The 26,037-nt window shown below is 62.7% G+C and overlaps 4 protein-coding genes across 6 annotated transcripts in view; 1 reads left to right on the top strand and 3 right to left on the bottom strand.

The window, feature by feature from the left end:
• Window positions 1-483: 483 nt before the first annotated feature.
• Window positions 484-1,825, top strand: SMIM12 (small integral membrane protein 12). Its single transcript, XM_050715179.1, has 2 exons — window positions 484-544; window positions 769-1,825. Exon 2 carries the CDS (start codon window positions 789-791, stop codon window positions 1,068-1,070), a length of 282 nt encoding a protein of 93 aa, XP_050571136.1. The 5' UTR covers window positions 484-544; window positions 769-788; the 3' UTR covers window positions 1,071-1,825.
• Window positions 1,826-7,649: 5,824 nt separating this feature from the next.
• GJA4 (gap junction protein alpha 4) lies at window positions 7,650-10,863 on the bottom strand. Of its 2 annotated transcripts, none has more exons than XM_050715221.1 (2): window positions 10,822-10,863; window positions 7,650-9,717 (listed from the first exon to the last, which is right to left on the bottom strand). In XM_050715221.1, the coding sequence occupies exon 2, from the start codon at window positions 9,694-9,696 to the stop codon at window positions 8,668-8,670; it is 1,029 nt and encodes a 342-aa protein (XP_050571178.1). In that variant the 5' UTR covers window positions 9,697-9,717; window positions 10,822-10,863; the 3' UTR covers window positions 7,650-8,667. The 2 variants fall into 2 exon arrangements, with proteins under 2 accessions (XP_050571178.1, XP_035418008.1); XM_035562115.2 differs by lacking the exon at window positions 10,822-10,863 and adding an exon at window positions 10,440-10,819 and having other exon boundaries at window positions 7,657-9,717.
• A 3,306-nt stretch (window positions 10,864-14,169) lies between these two features.
• On the bottom strand, window positions 14,170-14,976 carry GJB3 (gap junction protein beta 3). The gene has a single exon (XM_035562146.1). It carries the CDS (start codon window positions 14,974-14,976, stop codon window positions 14,170-14,172), a length of 807 nt encoding a protein of 268 aa, XP_035418039.1.
• A 6,922-nt stretch (window positions 14,977-21,898) lies between these two features.
• The window catches only part of LOC118255661 (gap junction beta-5 protein-like), an 89,019-nt gene continuing 84,880 nt past the window's right edge, over window positions 21,899-26,037 (bottom strand). For both annotated transcript variants that reach the window (XM_050715222.1, XM_035562009.2), the window contains one exon: window positions 21,899-23,474. In XM_050715222.1, the coding sequence (XP_050571179.1) occupies window positions 22,509-23,450 (942 nt within the window). In that variant the 5' untranslated portion in view covers window positions 23,451-23,474 and the 3' untranslated portion in view covers window positions 21,899-22,508. The remainder of the gene's footprint in view (window positions 23,475-26,037) is intronic.

Here is a 26,037-nt window from a genome sequence, read left to right as displayed (position 1 = left end):
GGGGTCCATGGAGTGGGAGAGGGGCCTGTAGGGTGGGAGAGGGGTTTGTGGGGTATGAGAAGGGTCTGTAGGGTGGGAGAGGGGTCCATGGAGTGGGAGAGGGCTCTATAGGGTGGGAGAGGGCTCTATAGGGTGGGAGAGGGTTTTGTGGAGTACAAGAGGAGTCTGCGGAGTAGGAGAGGGGTCCATGGGGTGGAAGAGGGCTCCGTGGGGCAGGATAGGGGTCTGTGGGGCGGGAGACGGGCTCTGTCTGGGGCAGGCGCGGGTCCCCCTGTGTTTGGGAGAGCAGCGCAGGGGTGCCCATGGGTCTCCCCCCGTGGGCCTGCCACGGGTACCCCCGGGGCCTCCTCTCCCCACGACCTCCCCGTGGGCCTCCCCTCCGCGTCCCTCCCCCAGTGCCAGCCCCAGCCCGGCCGCTCCTCCAACGCCGCGGCTCCCTCCGAGGCCGCCGGGGGGCAGCACCGCCCCGCCGGGCCCCGCGCCTCCTCGCCCGGCCGCCGGCAGCGGAAGGGGCGGTGGCGGCGGCGGCTGCGGCCGGGCCCAGGTGAGCAAGGGCCGCAGGGGCCGCGGGGGCCCGGTACCGGTTGCCCGACCCCGGGGGACACCGGTTGGGGGGGTCCCCGGGGCTCCCGCTTCCCGCTGGCCGCGGCCAGACCCGGCCGGAGCTCGGTGCGGTCTAAACGGGAGGCCCCGGGGGGTACCACGGGGGCCAGCCCCGGGCTTGGGGGGTCTCGGTGGTGAGCTTCGTGTCCGTGCCCGTCGTGCCAGGCGCTGTCCCCTTTGTCGCCATGTGGTCCGTGCTGTGGACGGCCGTGCGCACCCACGCGCCCTACGTCACCTTCCCGGTGGCCTTCGTGGTGGGCGCCGTGGGCTACCACCTCGAGTGGTTCCTCCGCGGCCGCCCCCCGCCGCCCCCCGAGGAGGAGGAGAAGAGCATCTCGGAGCGGCGCGAGGACCGCAAGCTGCAGGAGATCGCGGGCAAGGACCTGACCAAGGTGGTGAGCCTCAAGGAGAAGCTGGAGTTCGCCCCCCGGGCGGTGCTGAACAGGAACCGCCCCGAAAAGAGCTAATGAAGGTGTTCGTCCCGCCAGGGGGGCTCGGCGAGGACGAGGACCCCCAGCTGGATGGGGGCCGTGTCCCTCAGTGTGGTGCTGGGGGTGTTCCTCTGTCACCGGCACGCCTTCAACCAGACCCCCGTGCACCTGGCTGTGCTTGGACCACATGCTGCCCCCATTGCTGCACTTCACCCTCCCTGGGCTCCCAGGAGGGCTCGGGGTTTGCACACCCTGTGGATGTGTTACAGACGGCAGCCAGACCCCATCCCACATAACGTACGGGGATGGGGAGGATGCTTTGGAGATGTGGAAGTTGGCAGCCCTCAGCCTGTCCTGGCCCCTGATACATAAAACCCTCCTGGCCTGGTTCCACCCACGTCGCTTTAGGTTTGGTTTCTTCATGGGCATGAAAACAGAAGGGATTTGCTCTCCGAAGTGCGCTTGGACCTGAGTGACGTGGGGTTGGGGGCTGACTGTGGGGGCGAGGAGGGCCTGCCATCCTGCCTCCAGCTTTCTGTGCTCTTTGTGAACCCAGACTGGCTTGCTAGAGACCGCAGCACTGCAGCACTGAACTGTCACCATGAGCCTGAGCATCGAAGGAAATCTGGGAGCTCTTCTCTGCATCGTCCCAGGGCTTTGCAGCAGGAAAGGGGGACAGGGGAGGTGGGCGTCCTGGCACTGCATCCAACATGAAGCTCAGATGTATAGAGAACGAGGAGCTCCCTTGCCCTGTACAGGAACAGCCAGATTAAACTTCTGTGAGTCCTGGGCCTCTGTGTCTTCTTCTGCATCGCCACCTGGCCAAAACCCTGCCTCAGATCCAGGTGTTTTCAGGAAGCCCCCCTTCTGCAAAGAGTGGTGTCCTGGCTGTAGCTGGGCTGTGCCTGGCACAGCCAGGGAGGAGTGGTGGTCAGGAAGGAGCTGGAGCACCAAAATACCAGCCCACGCTGCTGCTGTGCCTCCCTCCTGGCTCCCCCGGTCACGTCACTGCTTCCCCTCAGCCTCCTTATCTAGACCAGAAGGGTGGTGGCAGCGCTGGGTGGGGGCCCGAGGGACAAGGGGGAGGAACGTTCTGTGCTGGGGAGCGAGCACTGGGGACCTGCAGCCAGCATGGGGCTGGTGGTGTCCCCTCGAGCCTCGGAAGCGTTCCCAGCACGGTGGCACCAAACCCCCAGCCTGTCCCGCCGTGTTGCTGCTGTGCTCTGCCTGCAGCGTGCCGGGCCCTCACTGGGGTTATCGCTCCCTCCCGGCTTTGTTTTTCCCTGGTCCCGCAGCGAGGCCTTGCTTGCTGCCCCAGCCTGGCCTTCCCCTCCCGAGGCCGATAAATCTGTTGTGTCTCGCGCAAAGCCCTGATGTCAGCAGCCAGTTCAGCATTTTGCCGTGCTCTGGCCTGCCCCGCTGACAGCTTTACTGCCTGCGCTCCCCGGCTGTTTACCTCCGGACCTGCTCTCCTCGGGGCTGGCTCTCTGCCCTCTGGCCGAGCTCGCCGCCAGGAACTCACGGCCGGAGCTGTTTGCAAGGGAGCTGAGGCAGGCAGAGCCGGGAGGAGCTGTGTGTCTGCTGCCTGTTCGACAAGCGCTCAGTGCTACCCAGACCAGAAGGTGCAGGAGGAATCGGGGCATTGAAAGGGCTGACCCATGCCCTGCTGCCACCCCGTTCCCCTCACCTAGCGGCCCCTACACTTGGCCTCTGCCTTTCCCAGCCTGGCTGGGGTGATGCTGGTCCCTGCTGTGCTCAGGGGTGGGAACGGTCCCCTCGCCCCCCTCCCCCAGCTGGGACCAGGCGGACCCAGCTCGGAAACTTCTTCCGAAATCCCTTTGTTCACCCCGCGACAGCGCGGCTCCCTTGGCTGTTTATAGCCGATTGATCTGCCCATTCTCAGGCTCAGCTCCGCAGGGCACAATCGAGCTTTGTTGGGGCCTCGCTGGCCCATTTCCTTTCCCGAGCCCACTCGGCTCGCTGAAACAATGCTGGGGAAGGACGGGGCCCCCCCGACAGCAGCTCTACAGGTACCGAGGCTGGGCAGCCCCAGCCTCTGCTGCTCCCTGCGCCCACCGTGCTGCCTTGCCAGTGCTTCCACATTTCCAGCTGGTTTCTGCAGTGGGGACGAGCCACAGCATCCCCTTAGGTGCTGGGGCTTCCCCAAGAGCAGCCACAGTTTGGGAAGGTGCCCCAGCTCTCCTAAATTCTCGGTACCGCACACCCACCCTTCCTCCCATTGAATCCCAACAATGTGCTGCCCGGGAAGCGCTCGCTGGACAAGAATAGGAGCCGGCGAGCACCGAGGGACGGGGCAGGCAGACACAGGGGCTCTCTAGGAGCGAGCGGAAGCGTTGTTGAATAAACTATTATGGCAAAAGTTGGCTACGGGAGCTCGTGCACAGCCGCTCACGTGCAAGGCGCTGCTGTGGTCCAGTGCGGAGGCTGGAGCTTTGCAGGAGGATGCTCTCCTGTCGTCAGACCAGGAGTCTGAATTCAAGGAGTTGTGTGGCAGCAGGCTGGCTGCACCTCGCAGCGTGCTGCAGAGCAGGGAGTAAAGCCAGCAGCTGCCAAAATGCCACCGTGCCTGGGACACAGCCCTGGTGGTGCGGCTGGGTCTGTGCACAGCACCACGCAGCCAGCGCTCGACTCCTGAGACAAAATTGCACGGACTTCACAGCCCTTCTTCCCCAGCAAGGTTTCCCCCCCCCCCCCACCCAGGCTTAGCACTCGGTGTCAGCCAGTGTCCCCACGTGCTGCAGGGCAGGGGCTGGTGCCCAGCTCAAAGGGCAGGAATGGCACTGGGGCCACCGGCTGTTTCAGGGCTCTCTGTCCCTGCCTCGTCCACATTTTTCCTCCCCACCAGCTCCGAGAGCAGCTGAGCCTCTGCCTTGGCCAGGGCTGTGTTTGCTCCCGGGGGTCCATCACCAGCAGCGCGCAAGGAGCAGGTTGTGTTTTCCGGAGGCAGGATGCAGACGGGGAGCCAGGCAGCTCTCCTGCCCTCCACACGCTGCTCCCCAGCCCACCAGCTGCTGTGTGTGCAGGCGGGGGGGGGAGAACGGGGACCCCAGAGCCTCCCCCCCAGCTGCTCGGCACGGCTCAGCACACCTGGGCAGCCGCAGCGGATGTCCGCTTAGATCAGCGCGGGGATGCGCCAGCTGCACGGGGCTGGGGATGTTGTGACCGTGCGGTGGCACGGGGGATGCTCAGCACCTCAGCTCCCCGTCCAGCAAGGCCCTGAGTGAGCGGTGTGGCTTTGTGGGACGAGACTGGACAAGAGGGGGCCTGCAGGGACTCTCACTGCTGTGTCCTGTCCTGGAGCAGCACTGTCACCCCAGGGCACCCGGGACGTGCCGGCAGCCCCGAGACACAGAGGTGTGCTCACCCCAGGGGCATTGGCTAGCAAACGGCATGTCCCTCCCCGGCGTGTCCCCGCAGCCCCTGGGGACCGCTGCTCTCTGTCTCAGTAAGCCCAGGCTGTGTTCCCAGGCTCCGGTTTTGTCCTTTCCCAGCATCCCAGCCTCGCTGCAGGGCCCACAGTCCCACAAATCGCTGCTGCCGGCTCCTTTCCTACAGCCAGCAAAAGCTCTGAAGTGCTTTTAGAGAGGCGCAGCTCTGGTTTAAATCAAGCTGCCTCCCCAAAGCCCTGGCCTGGGACAGCTCTGGTGGACATGTCCCGCTCGGTGTCACCTCTTTGTGTGGCCACAGCTCGGGGCTGGATCCCAGACCCCCATCCCGGGGTGGGCACGGGCTGCGGGTGCTGCTGGCCGTGCTGGTGCTGCTGCTTGCTCACACAGAGGTGGCCAGAGGGAATGGACAATGTCAGGATGCCTGAACTCGCTGGGGCTGTCGAATGCGTTTCCTCTCGCCCGCGGTTCTCACACGGGGCGAGGGGGCCGCATTGTCTGCCGTGCCCATGCGTGGAGGGCTAAATATAGCCCTGCGCCGGGGGAAGGAAGGGAGTGGGTCTGGGGGCTGCTTTGCTTTCATTGTGCATTGTTGGTGGCGGGGCCGACAAGGGCAGGATTGTGCCCTGCTTTGGTGCTGCCTCCGTGGTGGGTGCTGGGGCTCCGGGGTGCTTCAGGAGGGTGCTGCTGGCTGGGGGGGGGGGGGGGGGCTGCAGGCAGAGCTGAGCCCCCACTGAGCACCCAGGGGCCCGACTGCTCCTGCCCTGGCCATCTCCGGGTCCCCATGGGCCAGGGGGGCCGTGCTGTGGCCCCAGTTGGCATCACCTTGCCCAGCCTCTGCCCTTCCTCCCTTCCCAGCTGCAATTTTGCTCCCGCCGCCGCCGCTCTTCCTGTGAGCAAGTCGGATTTAGAAGCTTGCTCTTTTCTCTATGCTGGGAAAGCTTAAAAATAAACTCCTTGGTGCTCAGCCAGCTCCTCAGGCAGATCCTTGCAGCGGGACGTGCTGTGGCAGCCCTCGCACTGCTCCTCTCCCCGGTCCGGGGCTGGGCTGTGTGGGGGACCCAGCCTGGCCCCAAGCAGAGGGCAGGATGCTCCCTGCAAACCCGTGCTCCTGGGGCTGTCGCAGGTACAGTGTTTTTGGGGGCTGGGGCTGGCATTGGAGCAATGGCCCCAGCAGGAACTGGGATCCTGGGAAGTGCACAGCCTCTCCAGGGCTGGAAAGCTGCCCCCAAATTCTTCCTGGATTAGGAGGTGCTCTGAGTGGCCACCCAAAAACTGCCAGCATGGCACTGGGGGTGCATGGCTACGTGCCCAAGGGATACCCATGTCTGTGCATCCCGAGCTTCAGGTTGTTGGAGGTCAGTTCAGGTGCACGTCCCGCTGACAGTGCCCTCTCCCCCTCTCTGCTGCCCTTGAACACATCCCATCGCTCTCTGGGCACTCGCTTTTCTTTTAGTGTGTGCAGAAACAGCCCCACGCTGCTGCCTGCACCCATGGACCAAAGCGTGCACGTTGGGCACGGCACGGGGAGGTGTCCCTCTGGGTTAATTTTTGGGGGCTGCACCTCTGAAAATCCCTTCAGCCTCGGATTGGGATAAACCCCACAGGCTCCTAGGTGGGGGTACAAGAGCAGCTTGGTGAAAGCAGTGCCTGTCCTAGCGGCAGCAGCCCCGGGGGGGGTGGTGTGTGTGAGCACCCTAAAAAAGCGGCCACACCACAGCTGCCCATGGGGAGCTGCTCACCCGCTGCCCCCCGCCTGCCCTTGCCCCTGCAGGGCTCAGCACCATGGCACAGGACCGGGCTTTGGGCCAGTGAGTGCAGTTCCCAGAAAGGGACCGGAGAAGCCTGTTTACTCAGGAGGCAGTGCGGAGGTGTGAGAAAGGCCGCGTGTGTCCGTCCCGCCGCTATCTGTCCCTGGGCTCTGCGAAAGGGCTTCTCCGGGCCAGCCAGCGCTCTTATCAGCTCCAAACTTTTATTTGCCTTAGGGCCGCCTGCCCACCTTCAGGGGGGGTCTCGTGCCCACCCCGGCCCCGAGGCCGCCCCAGCCCCATGATGCAGGTGAGCCCTGGCTGTTGTTGTTGGCGTGCGCCGAGGGCAGGTCCCGGCGGCGCGGGGTCACTGCGGCTGCCCCTGTCCCAACACGGGAACAATAGCAGCGTGCGGGGCCGTGTTGTTGCAGCCCCCATGGCTGGGCACGCATGACCCTGCTGGCTGCTGCCTCTAGACAAGGGGGCTCGTGGCCGTCTTGTTTTCCACCTTGCAGGGTTGTTTGGAAAAGCGTGATGCGCTCCCGGTGCCAACAAAAATATCAGCCTGGGACAGGCGAGGGGAGAAAACAGCGGCTGCCCGGCGGGTAAACAGGCTGCGGGGCCACAGCATGGCTGCGCCATTACCTTTCACACTGGCATTTCCTCCTGGCTGAGCGTGGGGAGCTGCGGGGTTTCGTGGCTCTGCTGATGCCTGGTGGGAGCCAGCCCAGGTCCAGTCCTGGGGGTCTCCACGTGGGAAGGTCCCTGTGGAGGGGTCTGCCCTGGTGTCGTGATGGAGGGTGCAGGGAGCAGCGTGCCCGGGGTTTTGGCACCCTCCAGAGATGCGTCCCCATCCCAGTGTGGGGTGGGAAGCCAAGGAGAGGCTTGGGCACAGCCCCAGCTGGGCGCAGCGCGGCAGGGTGCCTCCCTCTCCGCTTCCTCTGGTAGCCGATGGCAGCGATATCGCCCCGTATCACCCATATTTCATTTTCTCCAGGGTATTTTTAGTCTGTCCCACCCTCTCTGAAGAGGCCCTCAGCAGAAAGCAGGCTCTGCCCTGGGCTTACTTGGCCAGGGAAACTAAACACAGCCCCAGCGCGCGTTGCGTGCCTTTATCTGCAGCTCATTTCCACCTATTATTCAGCAGCAAGCAGCTCCGCAGCCTCAGCGAGGTTTATCTGCAGCAGAGCTAGGGCAGGAGGGCGAGAGGCCCTTGCTATGGGGCCGAGCTCTGCCTTGGGCCACTCAAAACCCTTCTGCTTCACCCAGAACCTGCACTGCAATGCCCCATGATAAACCACGAAGAGGCTCAGGGGGACAGGGTACTATAGCAGGGAGGTTCTGGCTTTTGGTGATGAGCAATTAGCAGAGCTCACATGGCACATCCTCACCCCCATCCCATCGTCCTGGGGATGTCGGCATCCCTGCCCCAGCCACAAAGCACAGGCACAGCACTCTCCACGTTTTCATTCATCCAACTTTATTCAGCAAGACGCAACACTCCAAGCCGGGCAGGGGGGGGAAAGGAAAGAGAACAGAGGAGCGATGCCCTTATCCTGTGCTCACACCCTGGTCCTGAGCACCAGGAGGGGCAGGAGCCTGCAGCACCTGCTCATGTCACAGCTTTGCTGGGCTGGGAGAGCCGGGACGAGCGCTCACATGGCAGCGGTCAGTCCCTCTGCCCCCGCCAGCCCACAGCAGGAGATAACTAGTGCAAAGTAATTAAAACAGGAACCCCCCCAAACCAGAGACTGCCAGGCTAATTATTCCTCCCCCAGGACCACCGGGCTGGACACAACTCCCCTGCACGGCTGCACCCGTAAGGCAGAAAGCTCCGTGCTGGGGCCAGCAGGTTAAAAATAACTTAGAGACATCACGTGGGAAAGGGTCCGGGGACAGGACATGGGGGGGTTCACAATCCCGGGGTGCTCAGGGTGACAACGTGGAGCTGCACAGGGTTAATCCCACCACAGTCCATGGGGATGGGGGCAGCTCCTGCAGCAAAACCCCCCCACGAGACGCTGGCAGCTCTGGGTTTCTGCCAGGGGTCACAGGAAGAGGACACGGCTGATGGCCAGCACGAGCGGCTTCCCACAGCTGTGCACTCACTCCTGCACTGCCAGGGGGTCTGTTGAGTCCCGTGGGGCAGTTTGGGGGAAGGAGACCCCCAGGCACAGCCCTGGGGACAGTCCGTGGCCCCCATCCCAGCCCATCCCCAGGGATTTGCTCCCTTTCCCACGGCAGGAGCTAGCCCTCCACCGGGGACACGCCGTCCCAGCACAGCCCGAGGTTTCCGCGTGGTTTCCTTCCTCGCAGCGTACATGGGGAAAACAGAGAGCAGAGGCTCTGCTCAGGGGCCGGGGAGCACCCAGCCGAGTTCATGAGCATCGGGTCCCAAAGGTGGGCAGCCACATCCTCCGGAGCAGGGCTCAGCTGGGGACCACAGGTAGTCCCCAACCCGCCAGGGCCAGCCCGGCACTAAACGTACTGCTTTTTGGAGGCTGAGCTCCCAGGCCGGCTGCACAGCTTCTCCTCCAGGGCTGGGGCTTCGGGAGCCTTGGGGGTGTAGGGGTCCGAGAGGGGCCTGGGGCTGCTGAGCGCCAGGTTCTCCTCGTTGTGGAAGTTGGCCCAGTTCTGCTCGCTGGAGAGCTTGTTGTAGGCCTGGAAGGGCGGCGTGTGGCTGCCGGCCATGGGCAGGAACGGGTAGTGCTTGGGTGGGTACGGACCCGACGCCAGGTCGTCGGCAAAGGTGTCCCGGCTGGGGCCAGCTGGCACCGACACCTTCTTGATGGTGCTGAAGAGGTGCTTGCAGCACAGGTGGAAGAGCTCCAGGAGGTTCAGGACCAAGGAGATCAGGCCCATCACCAACATGAAGATGATGAAGATGCTCTTCTCGGTGGGGCGGGAGATGAAGCAGTCGACCTGGTGCGGGCAGGGGTCCCTCTTGCACACATAGCGGGGCACCATGGAGAAGCCGTAGAGGTACCACTGCCCGACAAGGAAGCCAGCCTCAAAAATGCTCTTGCAGATGACGCTGACGATGTACGTCCACATCAGCGCCCCTTGGATCTTGAGCCGCCCGTCCTCTGTCACGTAGATCTTGGACATCTTCTTCTCCACGGCTGCCAGGGCCTGCTCGATCTTCGGGTCCTTGCTGTGGATAGCCCGCAGCTCGCTCTCCTGCTGCTTCAGCTTCTCCTCCTTCCGGGACAGATAGACGACGTGGCCGAGGTAGATGAGGGTTGGGGTGCTGACGAAGAGGAACTGGAGCACCCAGTAGCGGATGTGGGAGATGGGGAAGGCTTTGTCGTAGCAGACGTTGGTGCAGCCGGGCTGCTTGGTGTTACACACGAAATCCGACTGCTCGTCCCCCCACACGGACTCGCCGGCCAAGCCCAGGATGAGGATGCGGAAGATGAAGAGCACGGTGAGCCAGATCTTCCCGATCACCGTCGAGTGCTCCTGGACTTGGTCCAGAAGTTTCTCCAGGAACCCCCAGTCACCCATCTTCTAGGGAGCCTCGTGCTTCTGGCAGAAGAAGGGACAGGAGGGGGGAAAAAAAGTTAAAAATCTCCTTTTTCACACTGGGGAGCTCAGGGCAGCCAGGGCTGCACAAACCCAAGGCTTTCTCGGGATGCAGCCACTCCGCAGCGTCACAGCCAGCCCACCACAGAGCATCGCACGGGGCACACCACAGGGAGGGAGCCCGGCAGGATTTCTTTGCTGAATTTCTTTTGCAGTAGGCAGCACTGGCCGGTGAGACACCTCCATGGGGCTGCACCACCCGCGGTGTCCCTAATTTCACCTCCCCCGCTGTACAAGGGAGCGGCAAAGCTGTGCCCGTGGCAAGAGCTTGCCCAGCTCCCGGGGTGCCCATGAAGGAGCCACCCCACTGCCCAGCATGGAAATATGGGGCTGGGGGAGAAGAAACCCCGTAGAAGTTCACCATTCATCAGCAGCACCCAGCCCACAGCACCCACAGCTCGGGGCTGCCCTGGCAGAGGTCTCGCTGGCCAGGGGCTGCCCAAATCCCCCTGCCCTACAGCCTTCCACTAAAAGGCAGCAAGCAGCACAGCCACAGGGACACGAACACGAACCCCTCGGGTACAGCAGCCACCCCACCACCCGGGGGGCTGCCCCCCAGACCAAGGGGACAGCCTCCAGCCAGCGCCCTTGCTGGGGGGTGATAGCACCCCAGTCCCAGATCGCTCCCCCATACCCACCAGCCCAACCACCCCAAAGCCACTCACCGTGCACGGACCCAGACCTGCTCTGGGACCCCCAGTTGTCCCAGTGTCACCCCCTGCCACCAGCCAGCCCGTCCTGCATCGCCCCACAGGAACCCAGCCCTGCAGCCCAGCTGGGAGAGAGGAAGATGCCCCAGTGCTGGCTCCTAATTAACCCCTGCCAATTAAGCACCCAGAGGTGCCAGCTGGGCAGTTAAAGGGACATCCCACCGGCGGCACGGGGACGCGAAGCAGAAAGGGGGCTGCAAGCAGAGAAGGGGTGACCCCAAAGCAGGGAGTGGGTGGCAGGGGAGGGGTGACCCCAAGGGGGGTGCAGTTCCCAGGGGGGACCGGGGGCTCGGGGGGGCCGCTAACCCACGCACCCCCCAGGCACCCACCCGCTCACCCTCGCAGCTCCGCGCTCGTCCCGCCTGTCCCGGGACCGGGCGGCTGTGGCCGTGTAGGGCCGGGGGGGGGCCGGGGGGAGCCGGAGGAGGAGCGCGGGCAGGAAACCGGGGGCCGGGGCTTAGCAGAGCGCCGCAGGTGTGGGCAGCGGGGCCGGGACGGGGGAGCAGGAGGGGGGGGACGGCCAGCACCTCCCGGGGGGGCTGCCGGGGGGAGAGAGGTTGGGGGGGGGACCGAAAACCCCCCCGTGGTCATGAGGAGACAAAACCTGAGGGGGGCAAAGAGGGGGTCCGGCTGCTCCAGCGGGGGCAGAGGGAGAGGTGGACGGTGGGATCGGCCGTGCCCGGGTGTCCCCAGCCCCGTTGTGCCCCCAAAATCCTGCGGGGGGAGCGGGGGGGCCGAGTTCCCTGTGCTCGGCTGGGGTCTGAGCATCCCGCGGGGGGGCAGCACCGGGAGGCGGCGGAGGCCGCAGGGCTCGGGACCCTGGGACCCCTGGGGATGCTCCAGCCCGGGGGGTGTCCAGGGGGGCCGTGTCCGAGGGATTTCGCTCCGTGGGGCAGCGGGGCCGTGCTCTGCGTGGGCACTGGGTGGTGCTGGAGCCACGCCGCAGCTCCAGCCCCGAGGCTCAGCGAGCTCCTGCCCGGTGCTGAGCAAACTCAGGGGGGCTGCACCCCGCCGTCGGGTTTTAGGCAAAGGTTGGGCTCGATGGAGGCTTTGGGACGGGGCGTGCAGGGTGCAGAATGGGGCTGGAGTCAGGGGACGTGGTGGCACCGGCGTGGGGACGGGGACAGCGGGTGGCCGGGGAGCCCCTGGGGTGGCAGCGGGGACTTTGTTCCGAGCAAGGGGACCTGAGAGGGGCTGGCAGAGAGCCTCTGCTTCAGGAAAGCAGTGAGTGGAAGCTGGTATTTTATGCACTGACTGAAGTCCTGCTGGTCAGGGGGACTCCATTTGTGCCCCCGCAGCAGCGGCGATGGGCTGGTGTGGTCACCACAGGCTTTACGGGGCCGGCTGGGGGTGGCAGGATTTGGGCTTGGGCAATGTCAGCAGAAACTAGGCCAGGGAGCTGCTGCCTGTCCTGCAGCGAGACGTGGCATTTCCTCCTGCAGACAGGTCTGAGCAGAGGGTGGTGGAGCCGGAACAGCATCGTTATGTTTAATAGAACATAATTGCCGTGCCTCGGGTAACACCCACGTGCTGCCCCGTGCCGAGGCACCGGGGTGCTTTGAAGCCCAGCGCCGTCTCCCAGCCAGCCCACCAGGTTTACCGCTAACCCCTTCCCACCGCCCCTGCCGTGACGTGTCCCTGCTTGGCGCCTGTCCTCAGGGACACTCCGCACCCTGCCAGCCCCCAGTGGGAGGAAATGATCACCTCTGGTTGCTTCAGAACCACAAAGGAAATGGAGCTGCCCCCACCTCTGGGTGCACCGGCTCCCACGTTGCTTTACCCACCGGCAGGACCATGACCAGCACGTGCTTCACCCACACCAGCCACAGGGAGGACACCCCAAAACAGACCCCACACTGGTTCCAGAGGTGCTTCCCAGTCAGACACCCCATGATGTGCATCATCCCGAAGCATCCTTCCTCTGGTGTGGGGTGCCCCGTGGCACCACGATGCCACAAGTGGCACGGCACTGAGCAGCCTGTGCTGGGAGCACTTACCCCATGTCCCAGCACAGAGACACGTCCCCCAGCCAGCAGCAGGAGCCCCAGCCGTGGTAGCACACGCTGCAAGACATTTGTGGAGCTGGGGCTGAGAAACACCAACAGCCCCTCCGCACAGAGCTGTTTAAGGAGAGATTAAGTGAAAATCATTTCTATTTATTTTAATATTTATCGAGGTTTAGTAAATAATTGATGCTGATCCCTCCTTGATTTCCTTGGGGGGGGGGGCGGCATGCAGTTCTGGTGAATTCGAGTGTAACGATGTGTGACAAGAGGAGCTGGGGGAGCAGGCGGCCGCCAGGCAGCGGCCCAGGGCTCGACCTGCCAGCCCTGGCCACAGGCTCCTGGGGAACCTCTGCAAATGCATTTCTTCAGCCCTCACCTCTCCTCACCCCTGCAACCTCCAGCACGCAGAGCAGATCCCAATGTCCACAAACAGCATAACATTTATTGGCCCCTTGGATTCACAGCTAATGCTGTGAGTGACACATCTATCGAGCCGAGGGGTGGGTACAAAGGCATGGAGGGAAGCAGCAGAGCCAGAAAAGCCACTTGGGCAGGACGTCAGCAAGGTGCTTGCATGAGCAGAGAGAGGGAAGCTGCTCCTGCCCCGGTACTGGCAAATGGGGACGAACAATCAGTTGGCAGCAGCCCGGAACCCTGCCTGTCGGGGATTTCTTCGGGTGCGCTGAGAGCTCACACCAAGGCTCGCACCTTCACGCTGGCAGCACGAAGGAGGCAGCGATGCAGGCTCTGGCCGTGGAGCTGCACCCAGGATATTCTTTGTTTCTTGGTACAAAAAAAAAAAAGAGGATGGATGGAACAGCACTTGGGACTGTGTGTATGCAAGGCACAGCAAACCATGACTGTCACCACGGGAGGACCCAAGAGAAGCTCTTGGACATCGGAGCCCCTGGCTGCTCCCCCATGCTGGCCCCAGTCCCCTGTGTCCTCCCAGTGCAAAGGCTTCGTCCCCACTGGGGACAGCTTGGGGGCTGCTTTTTGGAGCTCGTGGCCCGTGTCCATGTGTCGGCGTGGTGTCCCAGCCCTGCAGCACCGCCGTGTGCAGCCAGCAGAGCTCAGAAGCTGCCCTCGCCTTACCTGCATCTTCTCGGGCACCCCATGCTCCTCTCTTGGGGAACCTTCTTGGGGTCAGTCATTTCTCATAAAGGGTCAAATCTCCAGGGTTTGGGAAATGTGTAGGCTTGAAAAACTCATGGTCCAAGGGGAAGGCGAGCTGGGTGGGGCAAGGGAGATCACAGCTCCTCTCCTCTGTGGAAAGAACAGACACTCTCAGGCGTGCCCGCGGGCAGCAGGCACCCTGCCACCACCACGCGTGCCCTTGCTGCTGGGGCACCCCGTGAACGTGCCCATGGTCATGAGTCCTGGTGGTGTCCATCCTGTCCGGTGGGGGACAGGGACCCCCTCATCCGCTGCCCGTGTCACTGCGTGTCCCAGTTCAGCCTGCACCCGAGTACCTACCCTGTGCCCCTGATGGCCTCACGCCAGTCCTGTTCCCATGGGGCCACCAAGCAGGAGAGTTCCTGTTGACGTGTCACCCTCCCCTATAGAGCCACCAAGCTGAAAAGTCTGGTGCTGGCATTGCTGGTGGCCACCCGCAGGGCCCGTCACCCCCGGCTCACGTCAGGACACTTCTCCCTCCCTCTTCCCCTTCCACGACCCCCTCAGATCGAAGTCAGGTTGGTAGCCGAGGCCCGCAGGGCTGCCACACACCTATTTTGGGACTTGTTTTCCTTCTCCTCCATCTTGAGGTGGCACTGGCAGGTGGAGGCCTTGCTGTAGCTGACGGAGCGCTTGGTGGCCTTCTTCCACTTGCGCACCCTCTGCACAACCCGCTTGAAGATGAGGTAGAAGATCTCACAGACAGTGAGGACAATGCAGATGGAGGAGGCCCCGACCATGAAATAGGTGAAGACTCTTTTCTCTGTAGGCCGAGCGATGTAGCAGTCCACAATGTTGGGGCAAGGCACCAGATTGGAGCACTTGACCAGCCGTGGCAGGTCGAAGCTGTCCCACATCTTGTGGAGGAGGTAGAGGAAGAGGATCTCTATGACAAGCTTGAAGAAGAGGCTGAGCAGGTAGGTCCACCACAGCCCGCCATGCTTCTTGCCCGTGTTGCTGTAAAGCTTGGGGCAGTTCTCCCCGTTCTTCTCCCGGTTCTTCTTCTCCCGGTCCTCCCGGTAGGCCACATGCATGATGACCAGCAGAGAAGGACAAGTGACGAAGATGAGCTGCAGGGCCCACAGGCGGATGTGGGAGATGGGGAAGAAGTGGTCGTAGCAGACGTTGGTGCAGCCCGGCTGCCGCGTGTTGCAGTCAAAATCCTTCTGCTCATCCCCCCAGACGCGCTCGGCTGCCACCACGTAGACCAGCACGCGGAAGACAAAGACCACGGAGAGCCAGATGCGGCCGAAGGCCGTGGAGTACTTGTTGACCCCGCTGAGCAGCGCCTGCAGCGTTTTCCAATCCATGGGGACCGGCGCTGGTGGCAGCCAGAGTCAGGAACCTGGAGAAAGAGCAGCTGGAGGACACAGCAGTGGGGCAGCTCCTCTGCTGTGCTCCAGCAGGGCCCGGACCCTCGTAACCCCACTGACCTCCCAAATTCTCCCCCATCCGTTACTGGGGACGGGGCACAACCCCACTCGTGTACGCAGAGCCTGGGCTGATGGGGACGTGGCTGACCCTGTGCTCCCACGGTGACGCTCAGATGTGACTCAACCTCTCTGCACTTCCCTCTGATAGAGGCTTTGCCGTAAGAGATGCTCAGCCTGGCAAAGTCCCTGCCACCCGCTGTCCCCGATTGCGTATGTTGGTATAAATTGGCAACAAAATTCCCCGGAATGGGCCAGGATAAATAAGGAGAGGCCGTGCCCTGGGAGGATGACAGGGCTGCGTGTGGTGCTGGGTGTTTCAGCAGAGTAAAGCCTTAAGGCATTTAAAGCTGCCCCGTGAGCTTTAAAAAGCTTTTGCCAGCTTTAAGGCATTGAAAGCAGCCCCGTGAGCTGGCAGGCCCCTCAGGATGGGGGCAGGAGGGGACCCTGCATTTCCATCCCCCAATCGCGTCCTCCTTCGCTGCCCAAAGGGGCAAGTGCTGAAGGCCACCAGCACCAGCCCTGCAGAGCCTTGCCAGCCCCTGTCCTGGCTGTGGGACACCCAGACACCGACTGACGTGTGATCACTCAGGGCACGTCGCTGCATGTGCCTGAGACACATCAGAGCCCTGGTATGAAGGAGGGGAGGCTTCGGGGAGCCCCACGGGTGCCGTTAGTCACTTAGCGGGGGAAGCTCCCTGGCAGGAGCTGGGCTGAGCTGGCAGGGCTCCCCATGGGACACAGCAGGGAGGCACAGCTCTTCCCATGGGATGTCAGACTCTGACCCTGCCGGTCTCAGCCCCACTCGGGCCAGTTTCCACCTGGGGGAATTGGGCTAAATGGCTGCTGCGTCCTGCTAAAGCTGAGAGCCCCAAGGGGAAGCAGCTGCAGCAGAGATGGGGACGGCAGGACACGCGAGTTTTCTCTCTTGTAGGCGATGTGCAAGGGAACCCAAGCCTGGGTGGGAGCAAAGCTGCTGAAAGTGAGAGCCTACATACGTCAGCCCGGCTGTCACCCCGGCTGTCACCCCGCTCCTGGGACAGGCAGGGGCCTAACGGCACTGCCGGCAGCCCCGAGGCTCTGTGCTGGCTGAAATGGCTCTGTGGCAGAGCCTGGGGCTGCCCCGGGTCCCCTGCCAGCCCTGCCAGGGGTCAGCCCCACTGCTGCGAGCCACGGCAGCCTCCCAAGGACTGGCAACAGCCGGTGCCTGCATGGCTGCACAGGGGTGAGGCTCCCTGTGGGAGCCATGGCTCCAGTGGAGACGCTTCCCGGTATCGCCAGCCCAACATTTCTACACTCCACACCCCAAAGAAGTGCTGCCCTTGCCAACCCAGGACCCTCCAAGACATACCTGCAAGAGAATCCGGCTCCTTCCCCGCTTACCGGGGGTTGGGGGTGGGGAAGTGCCCGGCTCGGGGCATGGCTGGTGGCGTGATCACAGCCGGGTGCTCAGGGTCCCCTCGCTGCTCTCTTACATCTGGGCAGGGCTGTGCAGTATAGCATGGTGTCCCGGGGCTGTGGGGAAGGATCAGAGCCTCGAGCGCTGCCCGGAGCCCGTGGGGCTGCTGAGAGCCCAGCCCTGAGGGTGTGCGTGGCCAGCCTGTGCTGCTGGTGCTGGGACGCCCCAAGGAGCACAGCCTCGGGTACACGGTGCCGTGCCCAGGGGTCCTGCACCAGGGCAGTGCTTCTGCTCATCCCCGCATACCTCTGCACCACATCTGAGCCCCGCAGAGCCTCCACCCCCAGCAGCACACACCAGGGTGGGAGAAAGCCCAGCCCTTCCTCCACATCAGCTCTAAGACCAGGAGCAGGGAGCCGCCACTTTCCCCTCCGCACCCAAAAGCTGCCGAGCGAAGGCTGGAGCCCGTCACCCCTGCACACCCTGCAAGGACCAGAGCCCTCTCATCAGCCCCCCAGATGGCCATCTGCAAATTCCCCAAATTCCTGGGGCTCCATGGGTGACACTATCCAGCACCCACCCACCCAGCACCCACCTACCTGGCACCAATCCACCCAGCACCCACCTGCCCAGCTCAGCCCGGTGCCAGCTCCAGCCATGGGTCCGCAGCGGGGCAGGAGGGAGAGGGGAGGGAGCTGAGCCCCACGGGGCGTGGTGCTGAGCGTTGTGCAAGCCCCACGGCCCGGCTGGTGCTGGCTGGGGGCCAGGCAGAGCAGAGACTGCTCTCCAGGTGTGCTGGGCTCTGCCCCCAGCGCCGGTTTGCCTCCCCCAGAGCCCAGCTCCCTCAGCAGCACCCAGCGCCGCTGCGTGCCAGCCCGCTGCGTCACTGCTGGGTGCTGCCCCGCGTGGGTGCAGGGCGTTGGGCCTGAAAGTGCCTGGCTTCTGCCCGGGGTGTGAGTGCAACAGAGCGGGGCTCTGCATCTTTTGGTCCCCGGAGTAGGCGGCAGGATGGAGAAGCAGAGATGGGGTGGCCTTTGCTGTTCCTTAGGGTGCCGTGCCCCTTGCATCGCCTCCCTGGGTGCATGTGCTCGGCTGTGGGTGCACCACCATGCACAGCCCCGTGGGGCAGAGTCCCCAGCACCACCTTTGGGATCTTGGCATCGCTCAAAGTCCCCAGCTTCAGCCACTGCAGCACCACATCCCCAGCTACGGCTGTAACACACCTCCCACCTGCACCCCCTTAGCATTGATGGGTTCATGTCCCCCCAAAACCTCCGCCCCAGCCATGGTAGATGTACCTGCCCTGTGGGTACGTGGCCAGAGGGAGCAGGACTTCCTTTTGGAGCGGGGAAACCCTTTCCTGGTTGCGTGTTCTGCAGCCTCCCTGCGTGCTCGGGTCTCGTCCGCAGAGCTGAGCGTGTGTGTCGGGAGCAGGCGGGTGAGTTGTTCTGCTCCTAGCACCTGGGTGAGTCTGGCAAACAGCTCCGCGGAGGTTATTGTCTGCGCACATGCACGCACACGCTCAGGCTGAATAATAAAGGCAGGTCAAATCCTGCAGAGAGAGCGACAGAGCTGGATTCCTCCCCCGGTGACACCCGCGGCTCCCGCCAGGCGATGCCCCGTGCCCGGGGGCTCTGAGCACAGTGAACCCGCAGCAGACCCGCAGGGAGCAGGGGGCTGGGAGCCAGCACTGGGCTCTCACCGTACCTCAGCCCCAGCCGCACCCGCTGCGAGTGGGGCAACAGCACCGGTTGCTAAGAATCACAAATTATGCAACTCTAACCTATTTTTAAAACGCTTTTGCCTTACTAATACCGAGAACATCGGTATCTCCCACCTACGGCATCCTACGGCCACCGCCCTGCGCTGCCGGCCAGGGCCTTTCCCAAAGGCTGGCACAAACCCAATGACAGTGACCGGCTGCAGAGCGACTCTGCCTTGCTGACCATGTCCCATCCCGTCCTTTGGGGACCTGGGACATGTCCCTAAGGGGAACACGCCTCTCCCAGAGCACCGGGGGCTCCCAGGAGGTCAGACCCTCCTGCCCAGGCAGCCAAGTGGCACCAAATGTCCCCACTCTGCCTCTCCCCACTGAGCAGCCCCATTTCATGCCTCTGGACATGGCTTGGGCAGGAATGTGGTGGCCCAGGCAGGAATATGGTGGCCCAGGCAGGAATGTGTTTCCGCTTGCCTGCGTTTTACCTGGCCTTGCGGCTGGCCCGAGGCTGGCATCGCTCCGGCACGCCCCAGGCTGAGCACCCCGTGGCTTTGGAGCCCCGCGGCACCGTGCTAGGTCCCCTCCCAGCTGCAGAGCCCTGTGGGTGCTTGATGCTCTGAGAGGTTTGCTCAGGGCACTCGTGGCAGACAAGGAGCTGCTCCCTGAGATGCTGGAGCCCTGCAGCATTTTTTTGCGCCAGGAGGTCAAACAAAGCTGGGGGAGGGCAGGCTGGGGGCACGGTGGGGAGCAGGGGGCTGGGGAGCCCCAAGGAAACCCCAGTGGGGTTCCAGGGCACCTCTCCCTGTCCTGGTGGCTTACTCCTGTGCCTGTACAACCGCAGCACCATGGCACCTGGCTGCAGTCCCTGTGCCAAATCCGCAACCCTGAGCCCTTCCTGGCTTTTTCCCCCTTCTCCCAAAGGCAGAGGGGAAATGGCACCGGGGCGCTGACATGGGAGTCTGGGGGTGCGCAGCCCAGAGGGGCAGGCGCAGGCGCCCATTTCCCCACATTTCCCTGAGCAGCCAGGAACCCACCCAGCCCTGGGCACCTATCGGCAGGATCAGGAATTTGAGCTGTTTTGTAGCAAGCCACAAGCCAGGGCAGGAATTTGGGGGCTGTGGCCTGAGAGAAGGAAGAAGCAAGGAGCTGAGAGCCACCCAGCAGGTCTGATGCCTTCCTGGGGCAGCACCTGCCTCCCTTCCCCCAAACCCCATAGACCCCAACAGCCCCTCGGCTGCAATTTGGGCATTTCAGGAGGGGCCGCATGCCCTGAGGCTCCCAGCCTGGCCGGCGATGCTGCCACGGTGAGAAAGTTCAGCGCCTTTTGACACAGACAGAAGATTTCCCCCACGGCAATTGGGTGGGGAAGGAAAACACCCCGTGTTTTGCAGCACTCAGCTGGGTATTTGGGCGGCCATGCTGTGAGCAAGTCTCCCATCCGTGGCCAGGCTTTGCCGTGGTCTGAGCAGCAGGATTGCTCCTAGTCCCTGCAGGAGGGTTCCCTTTTCCGCTATATGCCTGAGCTCACCCCTTGAATTCATGCCCAAGCTGGAGCAGGACCCTTGGAGTCTGCCCAGATCATTGGCATCTCTGGGAGGGTCCCCGAGCGCCCCGTCCTGCCTGCGCGTCCCCGTTGGTGCCACACGTGAATGCTGAAAACCCCCAGTGACTTCCCGTGGCCTGACCTCGGGTCCTCCATAAAGGAAATAATCGAGCGGCGGAGCACGCAGCCTCCGAACGCCGTCGGAAAAAAACCTCAAAGTCTTTTTAAAAGGGTCTTGAATGGGGCATTGCGAGATGGAGGCGTTCGGTCGCCTGCCAGGGCTGGGACCTGGCCCGGTTTTTGATCCGTGCCCCTGCCGCGTCCCTGGGGCCCTGACCATCCCCGCAGGCGCTGGGGGCGCGGGAGTCACCGGGAGCGTGGGAGCGGGGCAGCAGCTCGCTCAAGCAATTTGGCCGTAAATCAGACGTTTTCTCCTCAATTCCCAGCAAGCAGGCGGATATCAGACTGTGAAGAAACACGACCCTGCTGGGAAGGATGGGCTGCCCTGCCCGGCACCGCAGGGCATGTGAGCCCCTCTGTGTCTCTGATTAGGCTGGAGTTAGCCATGCTTTTGTTTTAAATCCACCCTCCCAAAAATTCAGGGGGCTTCTGGGCAACCCTTCCAAGCAAAACCAGTCCCCCGGATGATGATGCAAAGAGTAGAAAACATTCAGCTTCTATTGTAACATCCCCCAGCTTATTTACCGTGCCACCAACACGGGTCCTGCCCATTGCCACGTGCCCTGTGCCCCACCAAGGTGCCACAGTCCCCAGCTCCTGCAGCACTGACAGGAGTGATCTCGGCTCCCTTTGGTGCAGAAACACACCTGCGATAACAAGACAAGTGACTGTGCTGGTACCCTGGCTGATGCCAGCCACTGCTGAGCCTAATTCTGGGTGGCGCAAGGCACCCGGAGCTTTGCAGAGCTGCCGCAATGCTTGCTCGGCGCAAGATAACACGGCCCAGCAAGTGGCACCCGGACGGTCAGGTCTCGTCTGTGATGTGTGGAAGTGGGGCAGGGGTGTTTGGAGCTGGGCTGAGCTGGATGCGTCCCATTCCTGCAGCGATTATCGCTTCCAGCTGGGGAACACCTCTGGGTTTTGCTGTTGGACGACGGCCTCGATCAGCAGCAGTCAGCCCTGCGTGAAAACAAACAGCCCAGCCCCAGCTCTTCAAACGAGAGGCGAGGGCTCACACAAAGAACAACTTCAGTCCGCTGACGCTGAACGTCTCGGCAAGGAAAATTTTCCGGTGGATGATCCAGCAAGGAGAGAGGACAGAGGGAAGCCAGAGATCAACACACCTTCCTTTAAAAGAGGTGGAAGAAACCAGCCTGTATTCACCGTATTCATTACCCCAAGGGTCTCCAAACTCACCGGTGTTGGTGCAAGGCGCTGCTGGGTGCTCAGGGGGTCCCAGGCTGGTGGCAGAGCCCCCCCGCCATGCTTCCCCACCCTGGTGTTTGGTCAGGCTGGCTCCTGCCTGGTAGCCCCCTGTGGCTTCTGGCCATGGGGGTCCCTCCACCTCCGCACACCGCTTTGCAGAGGCAGGGGCTCAGGTGAGATCAGTTTCAGGGGCTCACACGAGACCAGGTTCAGGGGCTCAGAGGTGCTGCAAACTGCAGGAGCTGCCATGAGGGGCTGCCAAGCAAAGACCTGCTCTGAAGGGCCGGGTGCCGGCATCCCCCCCGTGCCTTTTCTCGGCAGCAGACGCAGCGAGCACTGGGGCTTTCTGTGCACATGGAAAAAAATAATAATTGCACCCTCTAAATACAGCGAAACCAGTAACAGATCGAGCTGCTTGTTCAGTGTTAATGTTACTTACGAGTGCATTCGCCATGAAATTATTGTTAATTATTCATTCCAGCTAATCTTCAGTTACTGTTGATGGCCTTAGAAATTGCAGAGCAGCCTGAGTCACGGCAGAACGCGACATATTACAGCAATAAACGAGATCATATTCTGCCATTTAATGTTATTGTTTAATCAATGGCTGGGGTGTTTTTCCTCTCCTTTATTTGCCTGTTTCGCTCGTGTGTTTTTCTCTGGCTTTGCAGGAAGAGCCTGCAGCCCACAGTGGGCTCTGCCCGCCCAGCTCCTTGCCCCTGCGCTTCCTTGCCAAGCACACGCTCTTGTCCCAGTTGGTCATCAAGAATTTATTAAATTTTTATAGAGCCTGTGGTTACAGGGGGGTAAAGAAGCTGTCCACCTTGCTCAGTGCTGTGGCCCGCATCTGGGTCCTGGACACAAGCACGAGCCCTTTGCTGGCGGTGGGGACAATGTGTTTTGGGGGGGGGGGGGGGGGGGGGTGTGTGACATGGTCCTTGCACCCCTCTCGGCACAAGAGCTCCCATGAAGTTTTGTGCCCAAAAAGCAGGAAAACCACTAATTTGTCTGTCACATCGTAGAGACAGAAAGTTTTATTCACTGCAGGGATATACTCAGGATCAGCTAAGCCAGCCCCAGCTGGGACAGGCTCGCACTCAGCGCTCGGTGCTGGCTCCCAGCTGCCATGGAGCTGCTCGTCCCTCACCTTGCAGCACCTGCTGGCTCTCAGAGAGCACCCACACGTCCTGCAGCACCTCTGTTTATCCTAAATTCATCAGAATAACACAAAGTGCCTTGCTCCAAGGAGGGGAGAGGCTGACCCCACCTCGACGGTGCAGCCCCCCCCGGCACTCCCACGACCAGGACTTTGAAGGGTCCTACCTGGAGGAGCAGGGGCTGGGGCAGGCAGGTGGCTACGGGCAGCCCTAGGGAGGAACCTGCTCCTGCTCGGGCACGGGGACGGAGGCCGTGTGGACAGAGGCTGTGGGGACGGAGGCCGTGGGGATGGAGGCTGTGGGGATGGAGGCTGTGGGGATGGAGGCTGTGGGGATGGAGGCCGTGGAGATGGAGGCTGTGGGGATGGAGGTTGTGGAGATAGAGGTTGTGGGGGGCTTGCAGTCCCCCGGGGGGAAACCCTGCCCCCCTGTGTCCTCAGGCTCGGCGCAGGAGAGCGTGCAGTCCCGGCTGTGCTGGCAGCTCTCCCCGCTGCGGGCCTGGAGGCACTCGCAGCACCGCTTGCCGATCAGGTAGGTGGCCTCGACCAGGCTGAGTGCGATGCAGATGCAGGTGGTGACCACCATGAAGATGGTGAAGATGTTCTTCTCGGTGGGCCGGGAGATGAAGCAGTCCACGATGTTGGGGCACGGGGGCAGCTCGCACTTCACCACGGAGGGCAGGGTGTAGTTCCTGTACAAGCGGTAGAAGATGTAGAGGAAGATTATGTCCACGCCAGCCTTGAAGATGAGGCTGAGCAGGTAGGTCCACCACAGCCCACCCCGCTTCTTGCCGGGGTTGGGGTAGAGGCAGCGGTAGTCGCTCCCCGCGGTGGCGTGGCGCCTCTGCTCCTTGGCCTCGCGGTAGGCCACGTGCATGATGACCAGCAGGGAGGGACAGGTCACCAGGATGAGCTGCAGGGCCCACAGGCGGATGTGCGAGACGGGGAAGAAGTGGTCGAAGCAGACGTTGGTGCAGCCCGGCTGCCGCGTGTTGCAGTCAAAGTCTTTGTGGTCGTCGCTCCAGACGCGCTCAGCCGCCACCACGTAGACCAGCAGGCGGAAGATGAAGACGAGGGAGAGCCAGATGCGGCCGAAGGCCGTGGAGTACTTGTTGACCCCGCTGAGGAGCCCCTCGAATACCCCCCAGTTCATGGTCCCCTGGTCCTGTTAGCTAACCTAGGAAGCGAGGAGACACGGTGACAGCGACTGTCCCTAAAACCAGCAGGATGTCCCCATCCGAGCAGCTGCGTCCCCCAAGGCAACAAAACGTGCCCCAAGTCACCAAAACGTGCCCAGCACTGACCTAAGGCCGAGGTGTCCCCCTGCAGGGCTCCGTCCCCATCTGCGGGGACTCAGGGACCCAGCGAAGTCCTTCAGCCACAGCCCACCGTGGTCCATGCCCAGCTCAGCCTCCCCCCGTCCCGTGCCATCCTCCCCATCTCTCGCCTGGCTGCCCAGCTATTTGTTATTTCTTTTTCTTACGTTGCCGGGCTTGGCACAACAAACAGGAGCAGGCCAGGGCGTTGACTCAACCGGCAGCTCCACCGCCGCCACGTCGTCCTCTCCCATCGCTGGAATCTGACAGCTCCTCCGCTCCCCCCGCCCCACAGCACAGCAGGTGCCCAGCACCAGCTCAGCACCAACACTGCAGAGGTGGTGCTCTGGGGCTGGGTGCCCACTATAACCAGATTTCATCAGGTCAGGTTAATCTCAGCCCATAGCAGCCCCAGGACCCCGAGCGGCTTGTTTGACCCTGATAAACCCGCTGCACATGGAGCGGGTCTATGGCCAAGCAGGACTCCTGGGGCTGTTTGGCACCAACTCTCCTTAAACAACTTCTCTATCAATAAAATAACAGGATTCACCCTCGCTGGCAGCGCCATACAGATCCTGCTGCTCTGCGCAGCCCGTGCTGCCCAAACCCACCTGTGGGGCTGGCCCGTAAGTTGGGGACCCCCCCCCCAACACGATCCCATGCGCGTACCTGGAGCTCCCTTCTCGCTGCCTCAATCCGTGGGGTCGGACGGAGCCAGGGAGGCTTGGACTCAGGACTGGGGACACAAAATCCAGCTTTCACCTTTCCCGTGCAAGCTCGCAGCAGCAGCCCGAGGAGTGCCGGTCGCCCTGCGGCAGGTCGAGCTCAGCTGTGTGCTCCCACGGTGGGAGGCCCCCCCCCCCTGCCTGCCAGGGCTGGGTGCTGTTTCAGGGGGACATTCCCCAGCCCCCGGGGCTGTCCCTTACCTGGGGACGTCCCAGCAGAGGCCAGGCCGCCGCTCGGTCGGTGCTCGCCCGCGGCAGGAGCGCATCGCCCGGTGCCGAGGTGCCGCGTGAGTCATCCTGGGGCTCCTGGGAGCGAGGAGGAGATTCCCGGGGGAAGGCACAGGCTTCGAGGCAGATCCCTGCATGCCCCATCACGCCCAGCACTGCCCCGCTGCGTGGGGCCCAATCCTGCCCCCCTGCATGGGGCCCAATCCTGCCCCCGGGCAGCACCGGCTGCACCACCGTGGGGAAGGGCAGGGGCTCGGGGCTGCCTGTCCCTGGCTGCCCTGGGGACACCAGGGTCCCCCAGCACGGTGGCAGCCTGGGTGTTGCTGCCCCCTCCCCATCTTCTCTCTCTTGTACCCCCAGGAGGCTGACGTGGCCAAAGCCCTGGGAGCCAAACCCCACCCTGCGTAATCCCCTTTTACTCAGACTTTGCACCGTGCCAATGCTTTAATAAGAGCATTTTTCCCTCCTTGCCTTCTGTTGAGTAGGAGGCAGCTGATTATTTTGCCGCGAATTAATTAACCACCTTTTCCAGGCTCCCCATACCTGTGCTGCAAGCTGGTGCAAGTCCCCTTCCCGTTGCCCCCCCCACCCCAGAGCCCAGGACCCTCCCGGGATGGGGACCCCCTCCCACAGAAGCCTCTTTCTGAGGCCTGGCCCCCCCCCGGGGCACCACGGGCGCAGGGATCAGGTGGGTGAGGGGCTGGGGAGCGGGTGCTGCTGCGTGGGGTGCGAGAGCTCACGTAGAGCCCGAGTCATCTGAGGAGCAAATACACGTTTCATTTGCAATTCCGCTGGGTTTTAAAAAAAATGGAGAGAAACAAATCTAAACAGCTGTAAAGTAAATTACCACTGTTTGCCGATGGCTCCAGGGAAGAGTTCTGCAGTTTGAAATCAAACAAGCCCTTTTTTTCTAATTTTATTTATTTTTAACCCGCCGGTGCAGCGGCTGTGATGGGAAGGGGGCTCCCAGCCCCCCTGGGAGCAGGATCCCAGGGCAGCCCCCTCGTCCCACAGCACCCGGCAGGGAGCCCCCTGCCCCAGGCTTGCAGATATCGAAAGAGGCTCTCATGGCTTGCTGCTTTCTGGGTTAAAACCCTCTCTTTTGGGCAGTCACATCGAGTGGATGTCCTCCTGAGGAAGCAGGGCAGGGACGGGGCGTTTGTGTTGTCTCCCGAACAGGACGGACGGATGCCCGTAAGGGATGGTGGCACCCCACAGCTGCCTCTCCCGCTTCAGTTTGCTGCAGATTTGTTTTCCAGGGGCAGGGAGCTGCCCCAGGCTGCACCCTCTGCTGGAGGAAAGCAGCTCGGGGCCGGGGAGGTGCGCCGACGGCAGCACTTCGTCTTGCAGGAATGAGCCCCAGTTGTGCACTTTCACTACCGCATGAAATATTAATAACGCTTTGCATTTATATAGCGTCATTCATCCCGGAGTCACCCAACAAGCTCCTGACATGAATCACACGGCGGAG

The sequence above is a fragment of the Cygnus atratus genome, chromosome 23 (assembly GCF_013377495.2).
Source record: "Cygnus atratus isolate AKBS03 ecotype Queensland, Australia chromosome 23, CAtr_DNAZoo_HiC_assembly, whole genome shotgun sequence".
Classification (NCBI taxonomy): domain Eukaryota; kingdom Metazoa; phylum Chordata; class Aves; order Anseriformes; family Anatidae; genus Cygnus; species Cygnus atratus.
The sequence above is the reverse complement of the archived record's forward strand: the minus strand, read 5'-3'. Positions and strand labels throughout refer to the sequence as shown.

Excerpts from the sequence above, each read along its gene's own strand:
- SMIM12 (XM_050715179.1), top strand. The coding sequence starts at position 789 with ATGTGGTCCGTGCTGTGGACGGCCGTGCGCACCCACGCGCCCTACGTC.
- GJA4 (XM_050715221.1), bottom strand. The coding sequence starts at position 9,696 with ATGGGTGACTGGGGGTTCCTGGAGAAACTTCTGGACCAAGTCCAGGAG.
- GJB3 (XM_035562146.1), bottom strand. The coding sequence starts at position 14,976 with ATGGATTGGAAAACGCTGCAGGCGCTGCTCAGCGGGGTCAACAAGTAC.